This window comes from Salvelinus namaycush, chromosome 21 (genome assembly GCF_016432855.1).
Source record: "Salvelinus namaycush isolate Seneca chromosome 21, SaNama_1.0, whole genome shotgun sequence".
NCBI classification, from domain to species: domain Eukaryota; kingdom Metazoa; phylum Chordata; class Actinopteri; order Salmoniformes; family Salmonidae; genus Salvelinus; species Salvelinus namaycush.
Window position 1 is genome coordinate 45,202,156 of NC_052327.1, and position 25,265 is coordinate 45,227,420.

General features: G+C 41.1%; 1 protein-coding gene across 5 annotated transcripts; it reads left to right on the top strand.

Annotated features, from left to right (window-relative positions):
* The first annotated feature begins 1,748 nt into the window (after window positions 1–1,748).
* On the top strand, window positions 1,749–25,000 carry arntl2 (aryl hydrocarbon receptor nuclear translocator-like 2). Of its 5 annotated transcripts, none has more exons than XM_039017763.1 (16): window positions 1,749–2,222; window positions 8,574–8,700; window positions 9,160–9,213; window positions 9,326–9,367; window positions 12,682–12,839; window positions 13,232–13,404; window positions 16,588–16,705; window positions 17,371–17,520; window positions 19,687–19,936; window positions 20,290–20,396; window positions 20,799–20,949; window positions 21,106–21,152; window positions 21,281–21,395; window positions 22,275–22,365; window positions 22,467–22,578; window positions 22,853–25,000. In XM_039017763.1, exons 1-16 carry the CDS (start codon window positions 2,165–2,167, stop codon window positions 23,008–23,010), a joined length of 1,911 nt encoding a protein of 636 aa, XP_038873691.1. In that variant the 5' UTR covers window positions 1,749–2,164; the 3' UTR covers window positions 23,011–25,000. The 5 variants fall into 5 exon arrangements, with proteins under 5 accessions (XP_038873691.1, XP_038873689.1, XP_038873688.1 ...); XM_039017761.1 differs by having other exon boundaries at window positions 1,750–2,222; window positions 21,103–21,152; XM_039017760.1 differs by having other exon boundaries at window positions 1,750–2,222; window positions 21,106–21,173.
* The last annotated feature ends 265 nt before the right edge of the window (window positions 25,001–25,265 follow it).

The following is a 25,265-nucleotide window of genomic DNA, read 5'->3' on the forward strand; positions in this document are numbered from 1 at the left end:
AGTCACTTCGCCCCCACCTACATGTACAGAATACCTCAACAAGCTCGTACCCCTGCACACTGACTCGGTACCGGTGCCCCCTGTATATAGCCTCGTTATTGTTATTCTTATTGTGTTACTTTTTATTTTAGCCTACTTGGTAAATATTTTCTTCTTCTTGAACTACACTGTTGGTTAAGGGCTTGTAAGTAAGCATTTCATGGTAAAGTCTACACTTGTTGTATTTGGCGCATGTGGCAAATAAAGTTTTATTTGATAAACCAAGATTGAACTTTTTGGCCTGAATGCCAAACGTCACATCTGGAGGAAACATGGCACCATCCCTACGGTGAAGCATGTTGGTGGCAGCATCCTGCTGTGTGGATGTTTTTCAGCGGCAGGTACTGGGAGACTAGTCAGGATCGAGGGAAAGATAGACGGAGCAAAGTACAGAGAGATCCTTGATGAACACCTGCTCCAGAGCGCTCAGGACCTCAGACTGGGGCGAATGTTCACCTTCCAACAGCACACAGCCAAGACAATGCAGGAGTGGCTTCAGGACAAGTCTCTGAATGTCCTTGAATGGCCCAGCCAGAGCCCGGACTTGAACCTGATCGAACATCTCTGGAGAGACCTGAAAATAGCTGTGCAGCGACGCTCCCCATCCAATCTGACAGAGCTTGAGAGGATCTGCAGAGAAGAATGGGAGAAACTCCCCAAATACAGATGTGCCAAGTTTGTAGCATCATACCCCAGAAGACTCAAGGCTGTAATCACTGCCAAAGGTGATTCAATAAAGTACTGAGTAAAGGGTCAGAATAATTCTGTGATATGTCAGTTTTTTATTTTTAGATATTTGCAAAACATTCTAAAAACCTGTTTTTGCTTTGTCATTATGGGGTATTGTGTGTAGATTGATGAGGGGGAAAACAATTTAATCAGTTTTAGAATAAGGCTGTAACGTAACAAAATTTTGAAAAATTCAAGGGGTCTAAATACTTTCCGAATCCACTGTATATAGAACTGACAGTACAGTAGCAAATAGCTGTAGAGTGATATGCCTTCTTTAGTTTAAATGGTACAGAAGCAAACATGTGTAGACTAATCAATCAATCACATTTATTTTATAAAGCTCTTTACAGTGCTTTACAGATACTCAGCCAAAAAACAAAAGAGCAAGCAATGTATATGCAGAAGCACAGTGGCTAAAAAAAGCTCCTCAGAAGGCAGGAACCTATGAAGGGCAATCTTTGTTTATTTATTTCAATAATGTCATTTTTTTCCTTCAATAAATGTATGCTTAAGTCACTTTAAACTATGATTTTGTGATTTTAAATCAGAAACATTTCCTGTAAATTAAGTTTTAAAAAATCTGGGAAACTTTTATTTTGAAATTTAGCTCGTGATCACGTGACCTTAATTTCGTAATATTCACTATAGAGCTCGCATATGGTTCGTTCAGCCATCCCTTTGGAAAAAATGAATGCGGAAAGAATAGGGTTTTGGAATAGAAGCCGAAAATAAGGTCTGAGGTTAACACAGGTTTAGGATAGTATATACGTTTTGTTCTATGACATACCGTCAGTTAACATGACCTTTATGAAGCCTTTATGTGATTTGTATTATTACATACATTCTTCAAATTTCACAAAAAGCGACATTGGCTCATAAAGATGGTCAAAGAACAAAACGTATCGCCTAAGCCTGTGTTTACCTTAATCATTAGTTTCGGTGATTATTCCCCAAAAAACTACAAAACGCCATTAATTTGTCTCATAGACTTGGTCCAACGAACCATGGCAGAGTTATCGCCTATAAAAAGGCGCCATTACTATCTCTCTCTATGCCCTCTCTCACCCCGGTTTAGCAAGAAAATCCGTGAAGAGCGGTGCTTTTTTAATGGGTGATTTGAGTGCAGTGATGCCTACCATACTAAACCATCTTTGGCCAGACCGTGGATGGACGCTGTGTCTCCACTTCCGCATGTTCACGGATTTGTAGGTTACGTTGTGTCCCGATTACACCGTGTACTTTCCTTTCGCGTTTTTGTGTCCCCGATCGCTCCACCCTTGGAAGAATAAATCAGTCAATTATACAACACAATCTGCCCCCCTCCTCCCTATCCAATACTACCGCCTTATCCACATGCATTGGAGTCTTGGGCCCCGGCGTACCGGCTCCAGCCATGTCGGCAAGGAATGCAGCGGCTGGCGGCGGTGACAGAGCGACAGGGGAACAGACAGGTAAATTACATTATAGGACACCCACCATATCTGTTAGCTTCTACTGGTGTTATTTTTTCGGCCTGTGTCGACTCGCAAGTGAATGCCCTTTCTAAAGTGGCCGCAGAGGGGTATGGGGAACTATGCAAACGTCTCAATGATTGGCCAAAGCTCCTCTGCGCCCTATCCAAAACTAGGTCAGTAGATCAGTCGAGCAATCTTACACTACGGTATTCCTGTTGACAATGTAGGCGAATTAGGTAGCTAGGTAGCTACTATGTATCGCCGTCGAGGTTTATGAATACTGTCGGCAACTGTAGCAAGAACACACGTCTAATAGTACATGTTTCCTTGAATAGCTTAGCATAGTGCGCTATAGTCTACCGTGGGTCGGGCTATGTTATGCTATGTTATTCCATAGTAGCCTACAGGCCTCTATTGTCAACGTTAGGTTCGAAATCTGCTACAATTCAGACTAAGCGATAAAAAATGATGTAGGCTTATGATTTGGGGTAATTTTTCTAAAGATACGCTGCAGCAAGTAGGAAGATATGCAAGTGGTTGATAAGCTAAAAGTTATACTTTTAATTTGATGGGCCTACATATAGGCCTATGTTATTACTCTTTGCAACGAAAGGCTATACCAAAAACAATAGCCTGATATTTAGGCCATGGCCGTAGCCAAAATGGTATGGCTACTTTTTGTCTTTGATTGCTACAAATGTAGAAAATACAACAGTTTTGGGTTGCATTTTGTGTTTGTTACTTGCAGTAAATTGTGTGATTATATCACTGCCATTATTGAAGTGTTAATTGAAGATGGCCTACTTCGTTTCAGTTACCGTTAACAAACAGTCCAATAACGAGTGTAACATTTATATTGCAGAAAAACAACTTTTTAAATCGTTATTGTATGCCTGATGACTGTGGTAAAGAGAGAGCCTAGTGGTTGTGCAACCATAGTGCACTCACTAGTGGCCTACATTGCCCTATACTATAGGCTATTTGTTGATAATACTTTTTTTAAACATGTATTTAGGGAAATATATTATTAAATTAGGCCTAAACATAAATATGAGGCAAAGTTTTCCACGTTTAAGCCCCTAATAGCTGTGAATATACACACACAGACTGAAAAACAGCTTCTATCTCAAGGCCATCAGACTGTTAAATAGCCATCACTAGCACAGAGGCTGCTGCCTACATACAGACTTGAAATCATTGGCCACTTTAATAAATGGAACATTAGTCACTTTTAATAATGCCACTTTAATAATGTTTACATATCTTGCATTACTCATATCACATGTATATACTGTATTCTATACTATTCTACTGTATCTTAGTCTATGCCGCTTTGACATTGCTCGTCCATATATTTATTATTCTTAATTCCATTCCTTGACTTAAATCTGTGTGTATTAGGTATTTGTTGAGAAATTTTTAGGTATTACTTGTTAGATATTGCTGCACTATCGGAACTATAAGCACAAGCATTTCGCTACACCCACAATAACATCTGCTAAACACGTGTATGTGACCAATACGATTTGATTTGAAATCACCAAAACAAAATACAGTTTTTAAGGACTAGAGAAAATAATGATAGCATGGCCTGTATTTGAATTGTTTTGACACTATGGTTTTTCATCATCTGTATATTAGAAAAAATTCACTGTTCGATCATTTCATAAAGATGTTCCTTGTCTGTGTGTTATGGGCAGGCTGAGTGCTGAGGTGTGACAGTTATGCAATAGGCCTATATAGGTCAAACAGCAACTCTTCTAGGCCTGATTATGTTGTGCTCTCTCTCCCCTCAAGCTAGTCTCAATAAGTCTCGTGCACTAATTTACAGAACTACAACATTGTTTAGGCTACAATTGTCAACATTCATATGCTCTTAAACTGTAGTTTTGTTGACAAAGTTGTGTGGTGAATATGTTAGACTTAGAGATATCTGCCGCCTTGCCTGTCAGAGTAGCCTACATCATATCAAGTCACATGGAGCCATTTTGCCTCCATACAATGGCTCAGAACCATAATGGATGCTTGCACACACTGCATATGCTTTATCAAACAGCTATAGACACACACACAGTCCTTGAGACCTAGGGCAAGTGTCAAGCGCAAGTTAGTTTGAAATGTTGTCATCTAAAATCTGTCACTTTGGCATTTTCCAGCCCTAATGCAAGGTTCGCCAATTTACCTATCTAACATCAGCTCACTTCTGCTGAGGTGGGAGGGGTGACAATATTTGAGGTGTGTCCTTAAAAACAAGGGCAAAAGTGACAATTTCATGCCGATCTAATGTGACGTTATATAAAAACGTCTCAACGGTAATGTAGTTGATAATGGCATGGATTTTGAGAGCAGAAGCACACAATAGTAGGGGCCGCAATGCAGGTGATTCCTATGGGTACAGGGGAGAGAGAGTAATGCAGTACCCTGGTGGAGTGAAGAGTGTAGAGAAGCAGTGAAGAGTAGGAACAGTGCTTTCAGAATGTTGAAAAGGTCCCATAATTACCAGCACCTGATTCAGTATAAACAAGCACAAGCAGTAGTAAGGAGGATCGTTAGGACAGCTAAGAGGGAGTATTGGTGCCGGTTCTGAGGTACATGCTCAGTGTAGGAGAGATTTGATTTCATCACTACTTGAATTTGTGAGAGGTATTGACATGTTGATTTCACTGAGCTCTCTGTTTTAAATGACTAGCACATAGCTTAGACACCCATGCATACCCCACAAGACATGCCACCAGATGTCTCTTCACAGTCCCCAAGTGCGGAACAGACTATGGAAGACGCACTGTACTACATAGAGCCATGACTACATGGAACTCTATTCCCCATTAGGTGACTGATGCAAGCAGTAGAATCAGATTTAAAAAATCTGTTAAAAATGCACCTTATTGAACAGCAGGGACTGAAGCAACACAAACATACATACGCACTATACACACATACGGATTTTGTGTTGTAGATATGTGGTTGTGGAGTAGGGGCCTGAGGGCACACACTTAGTGTGTTGTGTAATCTGTTATGAGATGTAATGTTTTTCATTTTGCCAGACCCCAGGAAGAGTAGCTGCTGCCTTATTTGGAAGAGTAGCTTTCAGACGGTTTTGGTGGTAAGACATTTTGGCGGCGGCAATCAATACAGTTACATATCAGGATAATATTTTTGACAATATTGCAATATTTTTGTGGTAGTTTGCTGTACCTGCAATCACCGCAGCTGTTTAACAATTCTCCCTAAGCATTACAATCCCGTGTTAGTGGGCATGATTGTCTCTCAAATCTGTTTTGGAATATGATGACTTTATGACCAGAATGATCCTACTATTTTGTCAATGGAATCAATTTTTCTGACTAATATCGATGCCACATAGATTGTTTTCTAACAGAAGTAGTTTTTTTGTGTTCAGTTTCCCTTTTAAATTAAACTCTTTATGGAAAAATATGGATACAGTGAATACAGTGGGGCCTGGAATTAGTGCATCCCTTGATAAAGATGAGCATGCTTCAGTTTGGCTGGCAGCTAGCCGAAAAACGAGAAAAAACGAGAAAAAAGCGGCAATAGTACATTTTGTCTATTTTGAGACGCTGTAGCCAGTATACACTTCCTCAAAGTAGTTAGATTTCTTGAGTTATCTAGATTAATTCTGTCATCAATTTAATGTTTTGCCGAAGAGCTCTTAGTCACACAATTTTACCTCTAACTAAGATGTTTGGTGCAGTATTTTTCAATTAAAAACTGTGCATGAAAACGAGTCATCTCTCATTGAATGACAACAAAGACTTTATTGAAGAATCCCTACTGTTGACCAATCACCGACAAAGGGGCGTAGACTTCTGCTCCGAACTTCAGATTGCCTCCAGAAAGAAATGTGTGCCCGAACAGCCCAAAAAACCCCAACGAAGTCCAAAAGCCGAAAATCCCTCGCCCTCAGACATCACAAAATGTTGTCATAATATATGCATATACTGGGAAGCATGCAGACGCCTTTAAGGTCAACGGCATCATGAACTTTACCAAGTACCAGGACATTTTAGCCAAAAACCTGGTTGCTTCTGCCAGGAAGCTAAAACTGGGCTGCAATTGAATCTTCCAGCAAGACAAGAACCCCAAGCACACATCAAAATCCACAAAAATGGTTAATTGACCACAAAATCTCAGTCTCCGTACCTGAACCCCATTGAAAACCTGTGGTTTGAGTAGAAAAGGGCAGTCCATAAGCGCAGGAAGGATATCAAGAATCTGGAAAGATTCTGTATAGAGGTATGTTCTAAGATCCCTCCCAATGTGTTCTCCAATCTTATAAAACATTTTAGATTGTCATTATCCTTGCAAGGGGAAGGTGCTGGAGTATTGAAACCGGGATCCAATCATTTTGACCCATCTTTATTTTTTATTACTTGTTAAACAATTTCTTTTTCTGAGCAATTGTATTAGTATAAAATATACTTTTTTTGCGCATACAATACAGCTCAATATTAGTATTTCTTTGTTGAGGTAACAGCACCTTGGTATTCCTATCCCAACCTGGTCTCAGAGATATTTCATCTTATTCTGTATGTAAATCTAAGATTACCCATTTAGAATGATATGTTATGAATTAGAATTAGTATTAAATGTTACGTATTTGAAAAACGTACAATATGTCATGACATTTTCAAATGTACTATATGTTACGAATTCCAGATAGGTGGCTAACATTAGCTAGCTGGCTGAAGTTAGCTAGGCTAGGAGTTAAGTTCAAGGTTAGTGGAAGGGTTAGGGTTAGCTAACATGCTATGTACATTAGTTGCAAAATAGTTGAAAAGTTGCAAGTAGTTGAAAAGTTGCTAATTAGCATAAATGCTAAAGTTGTCCGTGACAATATTCGAAATCGCAACCTTCCGGTTGCTAGACGTTCGTGTTATACACCCACCCCGACCAACCACCTTACTTTCATTTTTGCCTTAAGTAACCATTTGTTGTTGTAACTTGATGGGGGTGTAGAGCGCCAGTGTTGTGGTATTTCAAGCCCTTTAGTTCCCACCTCTTCATTTTTCATAGGAAATGTTCACATGGTATATGTAAAAAATAATAAAAATAGTAGTTCTGTCTGCTTCTGTAGTTTAATTATGCATTGTACTATGTACTTGTTTGCATGTATAGATTTGCTCACTTGATCTTTTGACATATGCAATTAAAAGAAGCCTGGTGTGTGTGCTCACCATTCACATGGATGATGGCTTGATTCCCAAAACGTTTGTGTTTTGCTTTCTCACCTTTTTATTCATGCATTTTGAACTTTTGGCCATTATGTTGTCCAAATTAACATCTATTATTTGCATTCAAGCTTCCATTTTGGATTTATTCCTCTATTTTGACCGTGTAGGTGTCATCTCTTCCAGTATTCCAAATGTAATACCTACACACCTGGAACAGATACTGTTTTGTATAAGCTTAAACATACCTTCAAATACAAATATAAGCATTTCATTATAATGTCAAATAACTACAAAGTGATTATTACAAAAGAGGGTTTTAGATTCATAAGGCATCAATGAGTCCCTCACCCTGCTACAACTGAATGTTCTTCCTCCTGTGTAGTTCTCATGTGAGTGAGCCCTGGACAGTAGGTTATGTGAGTGCAGGAAACTGATTCGGGATGAGTGTGAGTTAGTGAATGAACGAGATGGAGGGGTGCGTGTGGCCTGAACATCGTCCCCTATCCAAAGCCCGGCAATCCCTCTACAGATCTTCAGTGGCGAGAGCAGGATTAAACATCAGCTCTGGTAATGGGGTTATTTGGGTCTGTGGAACAGGCACTGTGTAATAGATAGGGGACAGGGACAGGAGCTACGCTTGGCCTATCCTGTGTTATTGTCCCCTGGCCTGGACCTATCATGAGTCATGACCAGACACACGTGCACACTCACGCGCAGTGCTCAGTGAGCAGGTTAGGGTCCGGTCTTTTACATTTGTCATTTAGCAGACTCTTACCCTGAGCAACATGGAGTTAGTGCATTTGTCTTATGTGGTTGGCTCACCTAGCTCCCTTATCACAGTTATAGTAAGTAAAACCGTTCTTCAATAAAACAACTATCAGCAAAGTCTGTGCTAGTGAGGAAAGACAGATGGGCGTGTTAGCGAAAGAAAGGCACAGCTGTTTTTTTCCCTCCATGTCGGAGTGTCTTAAAGAGCCTGTTGCCAAACATCCTCTTAAATAGGCTACAACAAGCCTAAATACAATGAAAATGTAGGACTGTCCATTTCCAGCCTGGATGACCAACACAGTTGTTCACCTACTGTTCTTAGGATTGTTTACTCAGATCTTTAATCCATTGTTAATGGATACTGTGTGTGTGTGTGTGTTGGTTGTAGGGGATGTGTTGGTGGAGGAAAACCAAAGCCATTCTGTCTCTCTGCCCAGCTTGATGACCCCCACCTCAGCCGCTGGCATGACCTCAGGAATGGAATTGCCCCGGAAACGCAAGGGAAGCATGGACATGTAAGTGTGTCTGATTAAAAAAATATATATATCTGTGCCATTGTCACATCCATCTCTTACAAGATTATTGGACACCATTTTCATTTAGTAAATAAAATTACATTACAAAATTGTACAAATTAGTTAGTGTGTGGTGGTTGCGCTTTATGTGCCTGCTTGCGTCTGTTTTTTCCCCCCCTGGAGGGTTGATACCTCTCACTGTTTGGATTTGCTGTGTGTGTGGCTGTGCATGTGGGTGTTTGAGTGAGAGACATGAGGACAAACCAGTAAAAGCACAGCACCCTTAATTATCGATGCATCATGCAAACAACATCTTAACAGCATCTCCAGAGTCCAGACTGAAGTCAGGAGAACTTATGTTTGGTATCAGCCAGGCTAACTAGGCAGTGCAATTGGCTTTTTAAAACAGCAGATGTAATTGGTTTTGAGTTTAAATATAAGCATGCACTTTGTTCCCAGGGAAATCAAATCGGCCTCCAATCTGGTTGCAGATATGAAAGATGAAGAAGACCGGTACCGTTCAATGACTCTCAGGGCTCTGAGCGCTCTATTCAACACACACTATTAATTCACTAGACTGTAGATGTGGTTTGATTTTAATCTACTCTCTGTATCTCTCTTACAGGTCTGAAGGGGAGGACTCTCAGGCTAAAATCAAATGCTTCAGGTATCTGGGTTATTCATTGACCACAAACGGGCAACTTTTTTGGTGTTATGTGAGTTTAAATAAGAGAGGTTATATGTATAAGTTAAATATCCTATGTAATTATCATGTAATAGGCTAGTAAATACATGCAGTTATGGATGGAAAATAAAATGTGGGTGAAATACAGTATATCCAATAACTTGGTGAATGAACTACAGCCCAGGTTTACAGTGCCTTCAGAAATTATTCTCACCCCTTGACTTTTCCACATTTTGTTGTGTTACAGCCTGAATTTAAAATGGATTCAATTGAGATTTGTTGTCACTGGCCTACACACAGTACCCCATAATGTCAAAGTGGAACTATGTTTTCAATTTTTTTAAACTAATTAATTCAACATTTCAAACTGAAATGTCTTGAGTCAGTGAGCAAACCCCTTGCTTAAAGCTGAGTCAGTAAATATTCAACCCCTATGCTTAAAGCTGCAGTATGTAACTTTTTGGGCGACGCGACCAAATTCAATTAGAAATGTTAGTTATAGATTTGACATTCTCATTGAAAGAAAGTCTAAGAAGCTGTATATTTGTTCTATGTCCGCTATTTCTATGCTTCCCATTCTTGAGTTTCGTTTTGGTTCTTTTACTTGCGGTTTTGTACACCAGCTTCCTAAGAGCTGAAAATACAATATTTTTGGGTATGGAAAATATTGTACAATGACTCTACATTATACTTGCTTCTTTTGTCTCAAACTCAAATTAGCCGAACTATTTGAATTTTAGCAACCCGGAAATGGCGGAGCGATTTCTGCGTAGTGCACCTTTTGAACAAGTCACATAAGTTGCATGGACTCACTCTGTGTGCAATAATAGAGTTAAACATGATTTTTGAATGACTACCTAATCTCTGTACTCAACACATATGATTATCTGTAAGGTCCCTCGGTCAAGCAGTGAATTTCAAACACATATTCAACCACAAAGACCAGGGAGGTTTTCCAATGCCTTGGTAGATTAAAAAAATTACACTTTGGATGGTGTATCAATACACCCAGTCACTACAAAGATACAGGCTTCCTTCCTAAGTCAATTATCTGAGAGGAAGGACACCGTTAAGGGATTTCACCATGAGGCCAATAGTGACTTTAAGACAGTTTAATGGCTGTGATGGGAGAACTGAGGACTGAGGACGGATCAACATTCAAATCAAATTTTATTTGTCACATGCGCCGAAAACAAGTGTAGACCTTACCATGAAATGCTTACATACAAGCCCTTAACCAACAGTGCAGTTCAAGAAAGAGTTAAGAAAATATTTACCAAATAAACTAAAGTAAAAAAGTAACTACAGCCCCGTCGATGTTAATGGGGGCCTGTTCGGCCCACCTTTTCCTTTAGTCTACAATCAGCTCCTTTGTCTTACTCACATTGAGGGAGAGGTTGTTGTCCTGGCACCACACTGCCAGGTCTCTGACCTCCTCCCTATGGGCGGTCTCATCGTTGTCAGTGATCATGCCTACCACTGTTGTGTCGTCAGCAAACCTAATGATGGTGTTGGAGTCGTGCTTGGCCACGCAGTCGTGGTTGAACAGGGAGTACAGGAGGGGACAAAGTACACACCCCTGAGGGGCCCCAGTGTTGAGGATCAGCGTGGCAGACATGTTGTTGACTACCCTTACCACCTTGGGGCAGCCCTTCAGGATGTCCAGGATCCAGTTGCAGAGGGAGGTGTTTAGTCCCAGAGTCCTTAGCTTAGTGATGAGCTTCGTGGGCACTATGGTGTTGAACGCTGAGCTGTAGTCAATGAACAGCATTCTCACATATGTGTTCCTTTTGTCCAGGTGGGAAAAGGCAGTGTGGAGTGCAATAGAGATTGCTTTATCTGTGGATCTGTTGGGACGGTATGCGAATTGGAGTGGGTCTAGGGTATCTGGGAGGATGCTGTTGATGTGAGCCATGACCAGCATTTCAAAGCTCTTCATGGCTACCGACGTGAGTGCCACAGGGCAGTAATCATTTAGGCAGGTTACCTTCGCTTCCTTGGGCACAGGGACTATGGTGGTCTGCTTGGAACATGTAGATATTACTGACTCGGTCAGGGAGAGGTTGAAAATGTCAGTGAAGACACTTGCCAGTTGGTCCGTGCATGCTTTGAGTAGCGTCCTGGTAATCCGTCTGGCCATGCGGCTTTGTGAATGTTGACCTGTTTAAAGGTCTTGCTCACATCGGCTGCCAAGAGCGTTATCACACAGTCGTCCAGAACAGCTGGTGCTCCCATGCATGCTTCATTGTTGCTTGCCTCGAAGTGAGCCTACAAGGCATTTTAGCTCATCTGGTAGGCTCGCGTCACTGGGCAGCTCGCATCTGGGTTTCCCATTGTAGTTACTCCAATATATTAACTTAATTGACAGAGTGAAAAGAAGGAAGCCTGTACAGAATAAATATATTCCAAAACATGAACACTGTTTGCAACAAGGCACTAAAGTAATACTGCAAATAATGAGGCAAAGCAATTAACTTTTTGTCCTGAATATAAAGCGTTATTTTTGAGGCAAATACAACACATTACTGAGTACCATATTCCACATTTTCAAGCATAGTGGTGGCTGCATCATGTTGTGGGTATGCTTGTAATCGTAAAGGACTGGGGAGTTTTTCACGATAAAAAACAAACAGAATGGCACTTACACAGTCAATCCTAGAGGAAAACCTGCTTCAGTCTGATTTCCATCAGACACTGGGAGATTAATTCACCTTTCAGCAGGACAATGACATAAAACACAGAAGTTGCTTACTAGGAAGATGGGGACTGTTCCTGAGTGGCCGAGTTACAGTTTTGACATAAATCTACTTGAAAATCTATGGCAAAACCTGAAAATGGTTGTCAAGCAATGATCAACAACCAATTTGACAGAAATTGAAGAATTTTGGAAAGAATAAATTGGAGAATGTTGCAGGTGTGATAGATCTTAGACTTACCCAGAAAGACTTGCAGCTGTAAGGTATTGACTCGGGTGTGAATACTTATGTAAAATCCGATATTTCTGCATTTTATTTTCAATAAATTTGGAAAAATGTCTGAACATGTTTTCACTTTGTCATTATGGGGTATTGTGTGTAGATTGGAGAGAGAAAAAAATATATTTAATCCAATTTGAATTCAGACTGTAACACAACAAAACGTGGAATAAGTCAAGGGGTATGAATAATGTAAGTGGATAATGTAAGGTTGAATTTTGAGAACACAATCCCATAAAGCCAGACCAAGAAGTAGGGAGGTGTCATGAGAGAAAATGGGTTCACCACATCTGGTGTCATTGAGTGTCCATCTCTCTCCAGGGAACCTCACAGCCAGATCGAGAAGCGGCGGCGGGACAAGATGAACAACCTGATCGACGAGCTGTCAGCCATGATTCCCACCTGTAACCCCATGTCCCGCAAGCTGGACAAACTCACTGTGCTCAGGATGGCTGTGCAGCACCTCAAATCCCTCAAAGGTAGCCTACTGTACAGTTGGTTGGCCTGCTCACCCACTTAATACTTTACAAATATGAGGTAGACTTAAGTAATGTGAGTTAATACTGTACTAATACGAGGTAATACTTTATTTATACTAATACTTTCTTAGGAGACATGGTGATAGTTTAACCGCCAACTGTCACCTTGTCTTAGATGGTTTCGGGTAATTTTATGTCGCAAATTGTTAAGTATATTGTACATTGTATTAACTGTAAACCTGATATTATTTTTATGAAGAAAAGTCCAAGTATATTATTTTCTTATTTGGCAATATCTCATAAATATCACAGACATTAATATATTGCATTATTGCCACTTGACAGAAACAACAAATCCTCTGTCCTTTCTAACCTCTGTTATACATACCCAGGTTCCACCTGTTCCTTTGCTGAAGCCAATTATAAGCCTTCATTCCTCCCTGATGACGAGCTCAAACACCTCATTCTCAAGGCTGCAGATGGGTTCCTGTTCGTAGTGGGTTGTGATCGCGGAAAAATAGTCTTTGTCTCAGAGTCCATCAACAAGACACTGAATTACAGCCAGGTGAGAAATCTCACCACTACACACTTATTATGAACATTTTCAAACGATTCACACAAACTTTCTGTTACAGAATAATAGTTCTGATGTTCTTTGTTATCCATTTTTAGGTTGCATTGGAACAACGTTAGGTTATGATTTACTTTGACAACATATCCACAATTCATTTATATAAGCGTTTCATTAATGTGTTAGAACAGGTCCCAACCGCATTATGTAAGGGAAAATCAATGAACGACGTGGAAGATATGTTGGAGTGGAACTGACCTTCCATGGAGTTGCATTATTTTTCAGAGAACACATAGAGCCCCGAGTTGATTACATTATAGCCATGGTATAAAAGTGATAAACACATTTGCCGGTAAACATGTGTTCAACATCCACTGAAGTAGCTAGATAGCTACAGTAGTTGCCGTGGTAACCAAACAGACTTGATAGTTTAGCTAACCAAGCCATCAGTCGGAGCTTGCCATTATGAGAATCAAATTCAACAATGCCCCAAAAAATGTATATTTGACTTTTGCTTTCAAAAGCAGCTCAAACATAGAACATGTCAAAAATAACTATAGCCATTGAATTCTGCTATGCAAATATACTGTGCGTTATAGGAAATTATGCACGATCTAGAATGCTCTTCAAATCAATCAGAAACAAGTATTCACTAATGCCAGGGTATAGTAAAGGTTAATGAAATATATCCATAGCATATCTATAGCGCATTCGTGTCAAGCAATGCAATAGCTCATATTTATGTATCTTAATAGATGCATCATTGCAATGACAGCATATTGTCATCATTATGGCTGTTCTCAAAAGTGTGATTTTTATCATACTGGTGTTGGTGAATATGCCAAAAGGTTAAACCCCCGTTTTAAGAATGATGATGATATACAGCCTGAACTAGCGCATTTCCCCCGCCAGTAGGTATCGGCCTGTGACTTACCAGAGTGGCAAACTGCGCAGTTAATTACCATGAAGTGCTGAACTATAAATGCTTTATGAATGGGAAAATAGATTTGACTTTCCGAATGCACTGCATTTATGAATTCCATGCAGTCAATGTAAAGTATTCAGACCTATTGACTTTTTCCACTTTTAAGTTACAGCCTTATTCTAAAATGGATAAAATTATTTTTTCCCCTTATCAATCTACACACAATACCCCATAAAGACAAAGCGAAATCAGGTTTTTAGAAAGTTTTGCAAATGTATTTAAAAAAATATATATATATATATATATAAAAATATATATATATATACAATTTTTTTTTTTTTTTTTTTACAGACCCAACTTCATTATAGTCCACCTGTGGGGAAACTCAATTGATTGGACATTATTTGGAAAGGCACACACCTGTTTATATAAGGTCCCACAGTTGACCGTACATGTCAGATCAAAAATCAAGCCATGTGGTCAAAGGAATTGTTTGTAGAGATCTGAGACAGGATTGTGTCGAGGCACAGATCTGGGCAAGGATACCAAAACATTTCTGCAGCATTGAAGGTCCCCAAGAACACAATGGCCTCCATCATTAAATGGAAGAAGTTTGGAACTGTTAGGGTGCCTCCTAACGGAGGAAGGTGCAGGAATCAGGAGCAGGAGAGCAAGGAAATCCCAGTGGCAAAAGTTTAATGAGCAGTCCCAACACAACTACAACTAAAACATGCCCAAAACGAGATTGGCACACACACAGGGAATATCGTGTAACACACACGGAGGAGAAACCTCTACTACTAAACTCAATACCAAAACGGCACAACTGCCAAGAGAAAAGAAACCCCGTGGTGCAGACACGCACCCCTAAATAACGTCACCACAGAAAACAATCCCGCACAAAGACTAGCAGGCAGCGGAGGTAAATATACCCACCGAAATCAACTAACAAGACACAGGTGTAAACAATACAGACAGACACAAACGAAAAGGAAAAATGGATCGGTGGCAGCTAGTAGGCCGGCGACGACGACCGCCGAGCACCGCCCGAAAAGGGAGAGGAGCCACCTTCGGTGGAAGTCGTGACAGGACCACCGAGACTCTTCCTAGAGCTGGCCGCCTGCCTAAAACTGAGCAATTGGGGAAAAAGGTCCTTGGTCAGGGAGGTGACCAAGAACCCGATTGTCACTCTGACAGAGTTCCTCTGTGGAGATGGGAAAACTTTCCAGAAGGACAACCATCTCTGCAGCACTCCACTAATAAGGACTTTTATGGTAGTGACCAGACGGAAGCCACTCCTCAGTAGAAGGCACGTGACAGCCTGCTTGGAGTTTGCCAAAGGAATCTGACCATGAGAAACAAGATTCTCTGGTCTGAAACCCAGATTGAACTCTTTGGCCTGAATGCCAAGCGTCACGTCTGGAGGAAACCTGGCACCATCCCTACAGTGAAGCATGGTGGTGGCAGCATCATGCTTTGGGGATGTTTTTTAGCGGCAGGTACTGGGAGACTAGTCAGGATCGAGTCAAAGATGAATGGAGCAAAGTACACAGAGATCCTTGATGAACACCTGCTCCAGAGCGCTCAGGACCTCAGACTGGGGCGAATGTTCACCTTCCAACAGCACACAGCCAAGACAATGCAGGAGTGGCTTCAGGACAAGTCTCTGAATGTCCTTGAATGGCCCAGCCAGAGCCCAGACTTGAACCTGATCGAACATCTCTGGAGAGACCTGAAAATAAAAACCTGTTTTTGCTTTGTATTTATGAGGTTTTGTGTGTAATCCATTTTTGATTAAGGCTGTAACAAAATGTGGAAAAAGGCCAGGGGTATGAATACTTTCCAGACCAGTAGGACCAACTTAATTGTGATGTGGAGGAGGGCTGTCAATGAAGTACGAAAGAATTATGACCCTCAACTACACTATTTAATCTGTAAAATGTACCCTGAGGGTTCAACCCTGTAGGGATCTTCATGCACCATTGACCTCAGTGAGAGGAAGAAGGTAAGTCACAGACCTATACCGGCCAGTGGGAGAAATGGGGCTGGTACAGGCTACATATCAGCATCATTTTCAGAACGTGGTTTGTCCTTTTGGCATATTCACTTAGACTGGTAATGTGGTTAGGACCTGTTATAACACATTCATGAAATGCTTAAAGATATGTAATGAATGTGTTATGGAGATGTAGTCAATGTAAGTAGTTACTTATTATCAGCAAATGGAGTTGATTGGTTGTTTTTGTTTACAGACAGAACTGATTGGACAGAGTCTCTTTGACTACATTCACCCAAAGGACATGGGGAAAGTAAAGGAGCAGCTCTCAGCTTCTGAGTTATACCCCCGCGAGAGACTAATAGATGCCAAAAGTAAGTATGTGTGACTCTCAGCTGTGTGCGGGGACAGGGTGTGCAAAGTAAGGTGTGTGTGTGTGTATATTTTCCATAAGGAAAATGTTGACCACAGGAATGCTGAAATGACAGTGGTAGGTGGCTGGGTGGTTTCCATAAAAAAGTAGAACAGTGTTACGCCCTATCACATTGGGGTCCTCCCCCCAGGAAGTGAGGCAGCAGCCAGTGAAGGAAAGCTCCCAGGAGTGGAATTTAACTTGGCCCAAGCCATGGAGCATACTGCACTGTGTGAGTGGGTCTTTTTGATGATTGTCTGAGGAGTGGGCAGGACCTTTTGGACTCGAATTGTAAAGCAGTGTCGTACTCATGCCTGACAGTTGTAGTGGAAAACATCAATTTCTGAGAATGTCGTTTTGACATAGAAAATACCTGTATTGTTACTTGCAGTGATTAATCGTCTCAGCTGATCTATTGTGTGTGTGTCTACACTATGTTCTGCTAACTGTATGTCATTCTGGATAAGAGCGTCTGCTAAATTACAAAAATGTGTAAATGTGAGGAATTGCCCTGGCATTGTGTGAGTGTGACTGAATCTCCACTGTGTGTGTGCGTGTCCGTATGCCTGTGTGTTACTCACTCTACTGTGTGTATGCCTCTGTCTAATCGGCCTTTCTTCTCCCCAGCGGGCCTGCAGGTCCAGGCTGACCTCTCGGTTGGAGCAGCTCGGCTGTGTCCGGGCGCGCGACGCTCCTTCTTCTGCCGCATGAAGTACCACAAGATCTCAGTCAAACAGGAGGACAAGGAATTCCAGTCCAGCACATCGAAAAAGAAAGGTAGGGGAAAAGTCTGTCCCCGTTTATAAAAAGTATGGTCTTCATAAATGTAAATGACATATGGAACCTGTCTGTATAACATTGAGAGAATATTCTCCCCTCTTTAACTTCTTCTGTCTGCAAGCCCTAAGTCGGGATCAATATGACAACAGCCACTTCAAGTGCAGGGCGCGAAATTCAAAATATATTTTTTAGAAATATTTAACTTTCACACATTAACAAGTCCAATACAGCAAATGAAAGGTACACATCTTGTGAATCCAGCCAACGTGTCCGATTTTTAAAATGTTTTACAGCGAAAACAGCACGTATATTTATGTTAGCTCACCACCAAATACAAAAAAGGACAGACATTTTTCACAGCACAGGTAGCATGCACAAAGCCAACCTAACTAACCAAGAACCAACCAAACTAACCAACAAACAACTTCATCAGATGACAGTCTTATAACATGTTATTCAATAAATCTATGTTTTGTTCGAAAAATGTGCATATTTCAGGTATAAATCATAGTTTACATTGCAGATACAATCAGAAATTGCACCGAAAGCAGACAGAATAATTACAGACACCAACGCCAAATACCTAAATACTCATCATAAAACATTTCTGAAAAATACATAGTGTACAGCAAATGAAAGACAGGCATCTTGTGATTCCAGCCAATATTTCCGATTTATTAAGTGTTTTACAGCGAAAACACAATATAGCGTTATATTAGCTTACCACAATAGCCAGAAACACAAGCCATTTCCCAGCAGCAAAAGTTAGCGATCGTAACAAACCAGTAAAAGATATATAATTTTTGACTAACCTTGATATTCTTCATCAGATGACAGTCCTATAACATCAGGTTATACATACACTTATGTTTTGTTCGAAAATGTGCATATTTAGAGCTGGAATCAGTGGTTATACATTGTGCTAACGTAGCTACTTTTTCCCACAACGTCCGGATTTTTTTCTGACACTTTTTCTGACACACATATTCTGACCAAATAGCTATTCATAAACATAACTAAAAAATACATGTTGTATAGGAAATGATAGATACACTAGTTCTTAATGCAATCGCCGTGTTAGAATTCTAAAAATAACTTCATTACCACATAAGGCTTACGTTATGGCGACCGAGTGCCCAAAACCTGGGCGCAAAACTAAGAGTACACAGTTTGACAGATATATGAAATAACATCATAAAATGGGTCCTACTTTTGCTGATCTTCCATCAGAATGTTGTACAAGGTATCCTTTGTCAAGAACAATCGTTGTTTGGATTTAGAACGTCCTTTTTCCCTCTTGAATTAGCAAGCGCACTAGCCAAGTGGCGCAAAGCTCTCCTTTCTGAACAAAGGCACACAACGCAACACGCCTAACGTCCCGAATAAATTTCAAAAATCTAATAAAACTATATTGAAAAAACATACTTTACGATGATATTGTCACATGTATCAAATAAAATCAAAGCCGGAGATAGTAGTCGCCTATAACGAAAGCTTTTCAGAAGGCAAATCCAGGTCCAACCTCGCGCCTTCCTGAAAACAGGAAATGGGTGACACGTCATTCCAAGACGATTTATTCCAACTCAGACCAAGATAAACACTCCATTTCTTCTCTCACAGCCTCTTGACATCCAGGGGAAGGTGTATGACGTGCATGTATACTAATACGTATCATGCCAATTTATAGGCAGGACCTAGAAGAGAGCATCGATTTCAGATTTTCCACTTCCTGGTCAGGAAATTTGTGCCAAATGAGTTCTGTTTTACTCACAGATATAATTCAAACGGTTTTAGAAACTAGAGAGTGTTTTCTATCCAATAGTAATAATAATATGCATATTGTACGAGCAAGAATTGAGTACGAGGCCGTTTGAAATGGGCACCTTTTATCTGGCTACTCAATACTGCCCCTGCAGCCCAAACAGGTTAATGTGGATTGGTGTGAAGGAAAATAGTTTCCCATCTGTTCCTTAAAGGTTTGTGTGTGTGTTTGTATAAGGCAGGACTGCCCTTTTTTTCATAATAAAACATAAAATGAAATGTATTCTCTTGATTGGAGTAGCTGCTAAACAATGAATGTAAATATGTTCATTTTAGATTTAACTGTAATGGTAAAACAAATGGACGTAAAATGTCTCCTTGTCGCGCTGTCCCCCCATGTAGAGTCTGAGAAGTACTGCACTGTCCACTGCACGGGCTACATTCGCAGCTGGCCCACCAGTCAGCTGGGAGAGGAGGGGGGTGAGGGGGAGGCTGACAAGGACAGCTCCCACTTCAGCTGCCTGGTGGCCGTGGGCCGTGTCCACCCCCACGCCGCCTCTCTTGTCAACGGGGTCAACGAGGTCCTGGTCAAAGCAACGGAGTTCGTCACGCGCTACGCCATGGATGGCAAGTTCACCTTCGTCGACCAACGGTGATTGTTTTCCTCTTTTTTTTATTTAATGTTTAAGTTCTTATTAAACTCAATGGGAAGGGGTTCAAAGTTCGTCCTCTTGGTCTCCAAGCACTGGATGGCAAATAATGTATAATGAAAACTGGATAATGTAATTATCCCATGAGACCCATGACAGTGTGGATGTGGTGTCTCTAGAGAGTCTGGGTCACTGACTCATATCACTCAGACTCGAGTTGCCTTTAATTGAAGAACAGCACAAATTTGTCCATATCAGACTGATCTCATCATAACCACATTGGCTCCTCTGAAGAAGTAATGACTTGAAATCACATGATTACTAACAATATGTTCTACACCTCTACTCCTTACAGAGCCACCACTGTCCTAGGATACTTACCCCAGGAGCTGCTTGGAACGTCATGCTACGAATACTTCCATCAAGATGACTTGCCACATTTAGCAGAACGACATCGAAAAGGTAGGATCTCGTTGGTTCAGCCAGTGGTTGGTTACCAAACTAGTTTATGCTGTCGCTTGCACCATGCCTTTCCTGTTACCAACCGAGAGACGAGAAACATTCAAAGTCTTCCCTAGAATTCCTAGAATGTGGAATCAAATCATAACCCAGGAGCAAAGAGCCAGAGGCTTGCCACAACCCACCAGTAGGGCCTCAAACCACTACATTTCCCCCCCCCCCGTTGTTTTCTTCCGGTATTCCCGTGAAATGGTCATCAAAAATGAAAAAGAAAAACATTCCTATTTGCATGCCATAAGCAGCTTTTATGCTATTATTACTCTTGTTCTAACCATACCTAGATGTTAAATGGAATAAAGAATATCTATCTCCTCTAACTTAAACTTTCACACCTTTTCCTTTCAGTGCTGCGGAGTAAAGAGAAAATAGAGACAAATTGCTACAAATTCAAAACGAAACATGGCTCTTTTGTCACACTACAAAGTCGGATGTTTAGTTTCATAAATCCCTGGACCAAAGAAGTAGAATACATAGTGTCAACCAATACTGTCATATCGTAAGTACAAATATTTTCCTTTTCCTCCTTAGGATCGGCACTGATCTTTCTGTACTGAGGTTGTAGCTTTGTGACACTGTGTAATTCAACCTTTCTTCTCAAAACTCTTTCCCAAAACGGTTCTCATGTGTCCACATTCTCTCACGTCTCCAGCAGTGACCACAGTCCAACAGACAGATCCGGGAACAAAGCAGAACAGTCAAGTAATTCCAAGGCTTCTGAAGGTTATTTGAGATGTCAACTTGAAAAAGCTGACAATTGGTGTTATATAAGCATTGAGGTCTATAGCTAAATAGACCAAACCTGTGGCTAATGAATGTTTTCCTCCTAGACGATGGCAGTAAGTCTCTTCCCATCATCCCGGGGATCTCCAGTGCTTCCAGTACCATGATCTATGCAGGGAGCATCGGGACCCAGATCGCTAATGAGCTGCTGGACTACAACAGGTGGGTGATGGGGTGTGGTAGCCTATCAGTGAAGATGGACATGTGGCAGAGAAATGGGGGGGAGGATATGTGTGTGTGTGTGTACATTACCAGTCAAAAGTTTGGGTTGTGCAAAGCTGTCATCAAAGCAAAGGGTGGCTACTTTGAAAAATCTAAATATGTTTTGATTTGGTTTAACACCTTTTTGGTTACTGCATGATTCCATTTGTGTTATTTTATAGTTTTGATGTCTTCACTATTCTACGTTGTAGAAAATAGTAAAAATAAAGAATAACCCTGGAAAGACCAGTTGTCCAAACTTTTTACTGGAACTGGCATTTATTTATATGTTTATTATTATTTATGGATAATAATGTCATTGGATGCCCATCAACTTGTGAATGAAGAATAGCAGCCTGTGAAGGAATAGCTATAGAACTGGGTTGCGTTCAGTGGGGGGGGCGGCGGCGGCAACGTTCCAATATAACTATTTTATGTAGAACCGGTATGCTTCCCTGTCTCATTTGGGGAATCGTGTCAGCTCTACAAGACATTTCTATCTGAAATGTTCAGTGCTTGGCACCCTCTTGACAAGGTCCTGGTGAAACTTTTCAAACTGCAATAAGCTGTCAAACTCTCAAAAACACTCTTGAGAAGTTGCAGGTGTGAAAGGCGCACAAGTTTGGACCCGCGCCTGGAGATGTCAAAATATGTTATTTAATTTATATCACTATGAATTAAGTATGCTGTTCAAGCTAGGCTTGAATGTGCTCAATGATATTGTTGGTACCTCACTGGATATATTCTGTTTGGCATTGTTGTCACTGTACCAAAGCAGTAAACAAGCTCAGAAATGCCTGAGGTGTGATTGTTGAGATCAGTTTGATCTGTCTGTTTTAGGATGAACTCGTCCCCATCCAGTGGTAATGTCAGCCCCTTCACTGTGCTGAAGGACAAGTCTCCTCTGCAACTTACACTGTACAGCAGCAACGTAAGTCTCTAGTGTGTGTGTGTGCGTGCACAGTCTCTGTGTGAGCGTGTGTGTTCATGTATGTATTGCTTTAGTAACCTTTTTCCCCCTGTCTCGTTGAGGTGCCAAATGGAGAGGTGGCAGACCTGGAGATGCCAGGGAAGTCCAGTTCAGAGGAAGGAGAACAACAAGAACACAAAAGACCACAATTCCCTGCAGGAGAATCACTCATGGGTACATCATCTCATCCCTGTAGCCCATTACAATCTTGACTAGTTTAGAATTTGTCCTTTGTGATACTGAACAGAGTTTTTGATGATGGTACTCTTCTCGCTGAAGATCCATTGTTCAGTCGTAGATTGTGGTTCTGTGACTGGTTTGTAATCCTCTTTCAAGGCCCCTCTCTCTCTTCCTTGCTCTCTTTCTCTGCCTCACACACTCTTTCTGACTTTTTTTTCTTTTTTTTTCTCTGACCATCTTTCTCTCTTCCCTCTCTCTGCTCCCCCAGTGGAAACTTCCCAGCTGGATATGGAGAATGTGATGGACCCTGGCCTGGGAGGCCTTAGTAATGACGAGGCGGCCATGGCAGTGATAATGAGCCTGCTGGAGACGGACGCCGACCTGGGCGAGGCCGTGGTCATGGATGAGATCAACTGGTCCCTCTGAACTGGTCCCTCTTTGTGTCATCTCTACTGAAACTCTCCACGTCTCACTAAAATTGACTGCACTGATCTCTCAAACTTGCCACAGCTCACTGAAATTCGCAGCCTCTCTGAAATCCCCCCCCTTGGCTCTCTGAAACACACTACAGCTCTCAATAACTCGACCCAAACACATTTCCCTCAGTACAGTTTTCTCGATCACCAGGTATTGGCTCCCTTTTTAAAACATATTTTTATTTATTTATTAGTTGTTTTAGTTTTTTCCACATAAGCTGTGTAATCTTCAGGTGGCTGTTTACAATTTTTTTTTAAAGACAATGGGATCGATTGGCGATAAGGGACAACAGCTCTCCACCACTTTCAGTAGGAGGAAGAGAAGAGTCTGAGGCTGTGCCTACAAAGCCTTTCAGGTGGCCATTTTGACTGTTCTTGGCGGCTAATTGTCCGTATCTGCTTTCCTCAGACCTACAGATCACGTTCCCCTGCTCAGACGTTGCATGCGTCTACCAAATATTGTGTGCCAAGTCATCGACTGACAGATTGCTATAACATATGTGGTTAGCTGATACGTAAAATACCTATCCAGGGGTTGTAAGATCTGGCATGCATCAGCTACGCCTGGGCAGAGGAACGCGCCCACAGTCTCTCCCCATCTCTGGAGTGGCCTTAGGAGGTGTGGCCTATTTTAGCAGCAGCCATTTTGTGTCATCCTGTAAGGCCATGGCTGAATCCCAAATCACTCCCTTCACCCCTTGACCCTCCATTCGTGCTTTCACGCTTGCCTCCGCCATATGCACAAGTGTCCCAAAGCAGAGGGAGTGAAAATTGTCAAGGGTGTAGGGGCTAATTAGACAGCCAAGCAAACAAGGCTGCAGGCTTTAGAACGAAGTGCTATCCCGACACGCTCCGCGATATGTTTTGAGTTTGCGCAAATACTTTTATTTGAATATACAAGTAGTTGAATATTGGAATGCATTTGGCAATACACTTGGAAAGTATTGGCATGTATTTGAAAATAACCAGTATTTATACAAATATTTAAATACAGGTCTGTTTGGTCCTAGGTTTATTTTAAATAATATATTTGGAAGTAACCATTTGAAAATACTTAGGCTTAAATAGTAGGCTATTTTATAGGAAATCATTTGAAAATACTTCTAATAGAAGTAGTTGATTCGGCACCACATTATTTGAAAAAACTTAAATACACAGGTCTGGTTGACATTGACATTGAGAGTCACTGATAGTCTGCTATCAATGTGCCACTTAGAGATTTTCCCACCATCAGAGTAACTGAGTGGGTGGGTGTGTGCGTGTCACGGCCTAACCACCAACTCTGGCACACAGCATTTGGACCGACGTGTGAAGACCTGGTATGGATAAATGCCACATTCACCCACCATCTTGACACAGTCTTAAAAACAGAAATGGAGGTTTAAGGGAATAGACTTAAATTCTATTATTAAAGTAGAGATGTATCAAATACCTTATATCAAAGTGTACAGTTTATAAATTATCTCTGAATCAGGGATCACTCAGGGAGCAACAGAACAGAAACCACCCCTCATTCCTCCATTTCATGTTTATTCAATCTTTTACACTTTTTTTATCACTTGTAGCAGTATTTCTTTCTCAGGCTATATATCACACACCTATAGTACATGGCAGTACAGACGTTGGTATTGTTGTAAAGTGATTTGTTGTTTTTTACAACGTTTTTCGGCTTTGACGCCCATGCTTTGACTTAATTTCATGTGTCATAATGCACTGATAGACAACAGTCTTATACGGCTCGTTCAGGAGGTGCTACGTCAGAGGTAAACCGAGTAGTTTGTGGTGTGTGGATTCTTTAAGGGACTACTATGCAGAGTGAACATTCCAGAACATCAATATACATCTGTCTCTCGCTTATTGTTCAAACCAGGGGTTGTAACCATAATTATTTTTCGTTGCATTCCACTGTTCCGACCATCAAAATAAAGTTCTGAACCAGTTCAAAACCCCTAAAAAATAATGGTTTATATCATTCCTTTCTCTTCCTTTTTAAACCTCTTTAGCTCAACATTAAACTACTTCACCAATCACTGTGGATAGAGCAGCTTGCTATGGAGTGGGAAAGCTGTAATAGATGTTTACATGCATTGGACAGACAAGTGTAGGGCACAAGATGTGACTGAAATTTTGCGGGTGGGGAGAGAGAGAGCGAGCAATAGAGGGTGGAGGAGGCTTGGCTTGAAGTGCTGGGCATTTTGTTATGAC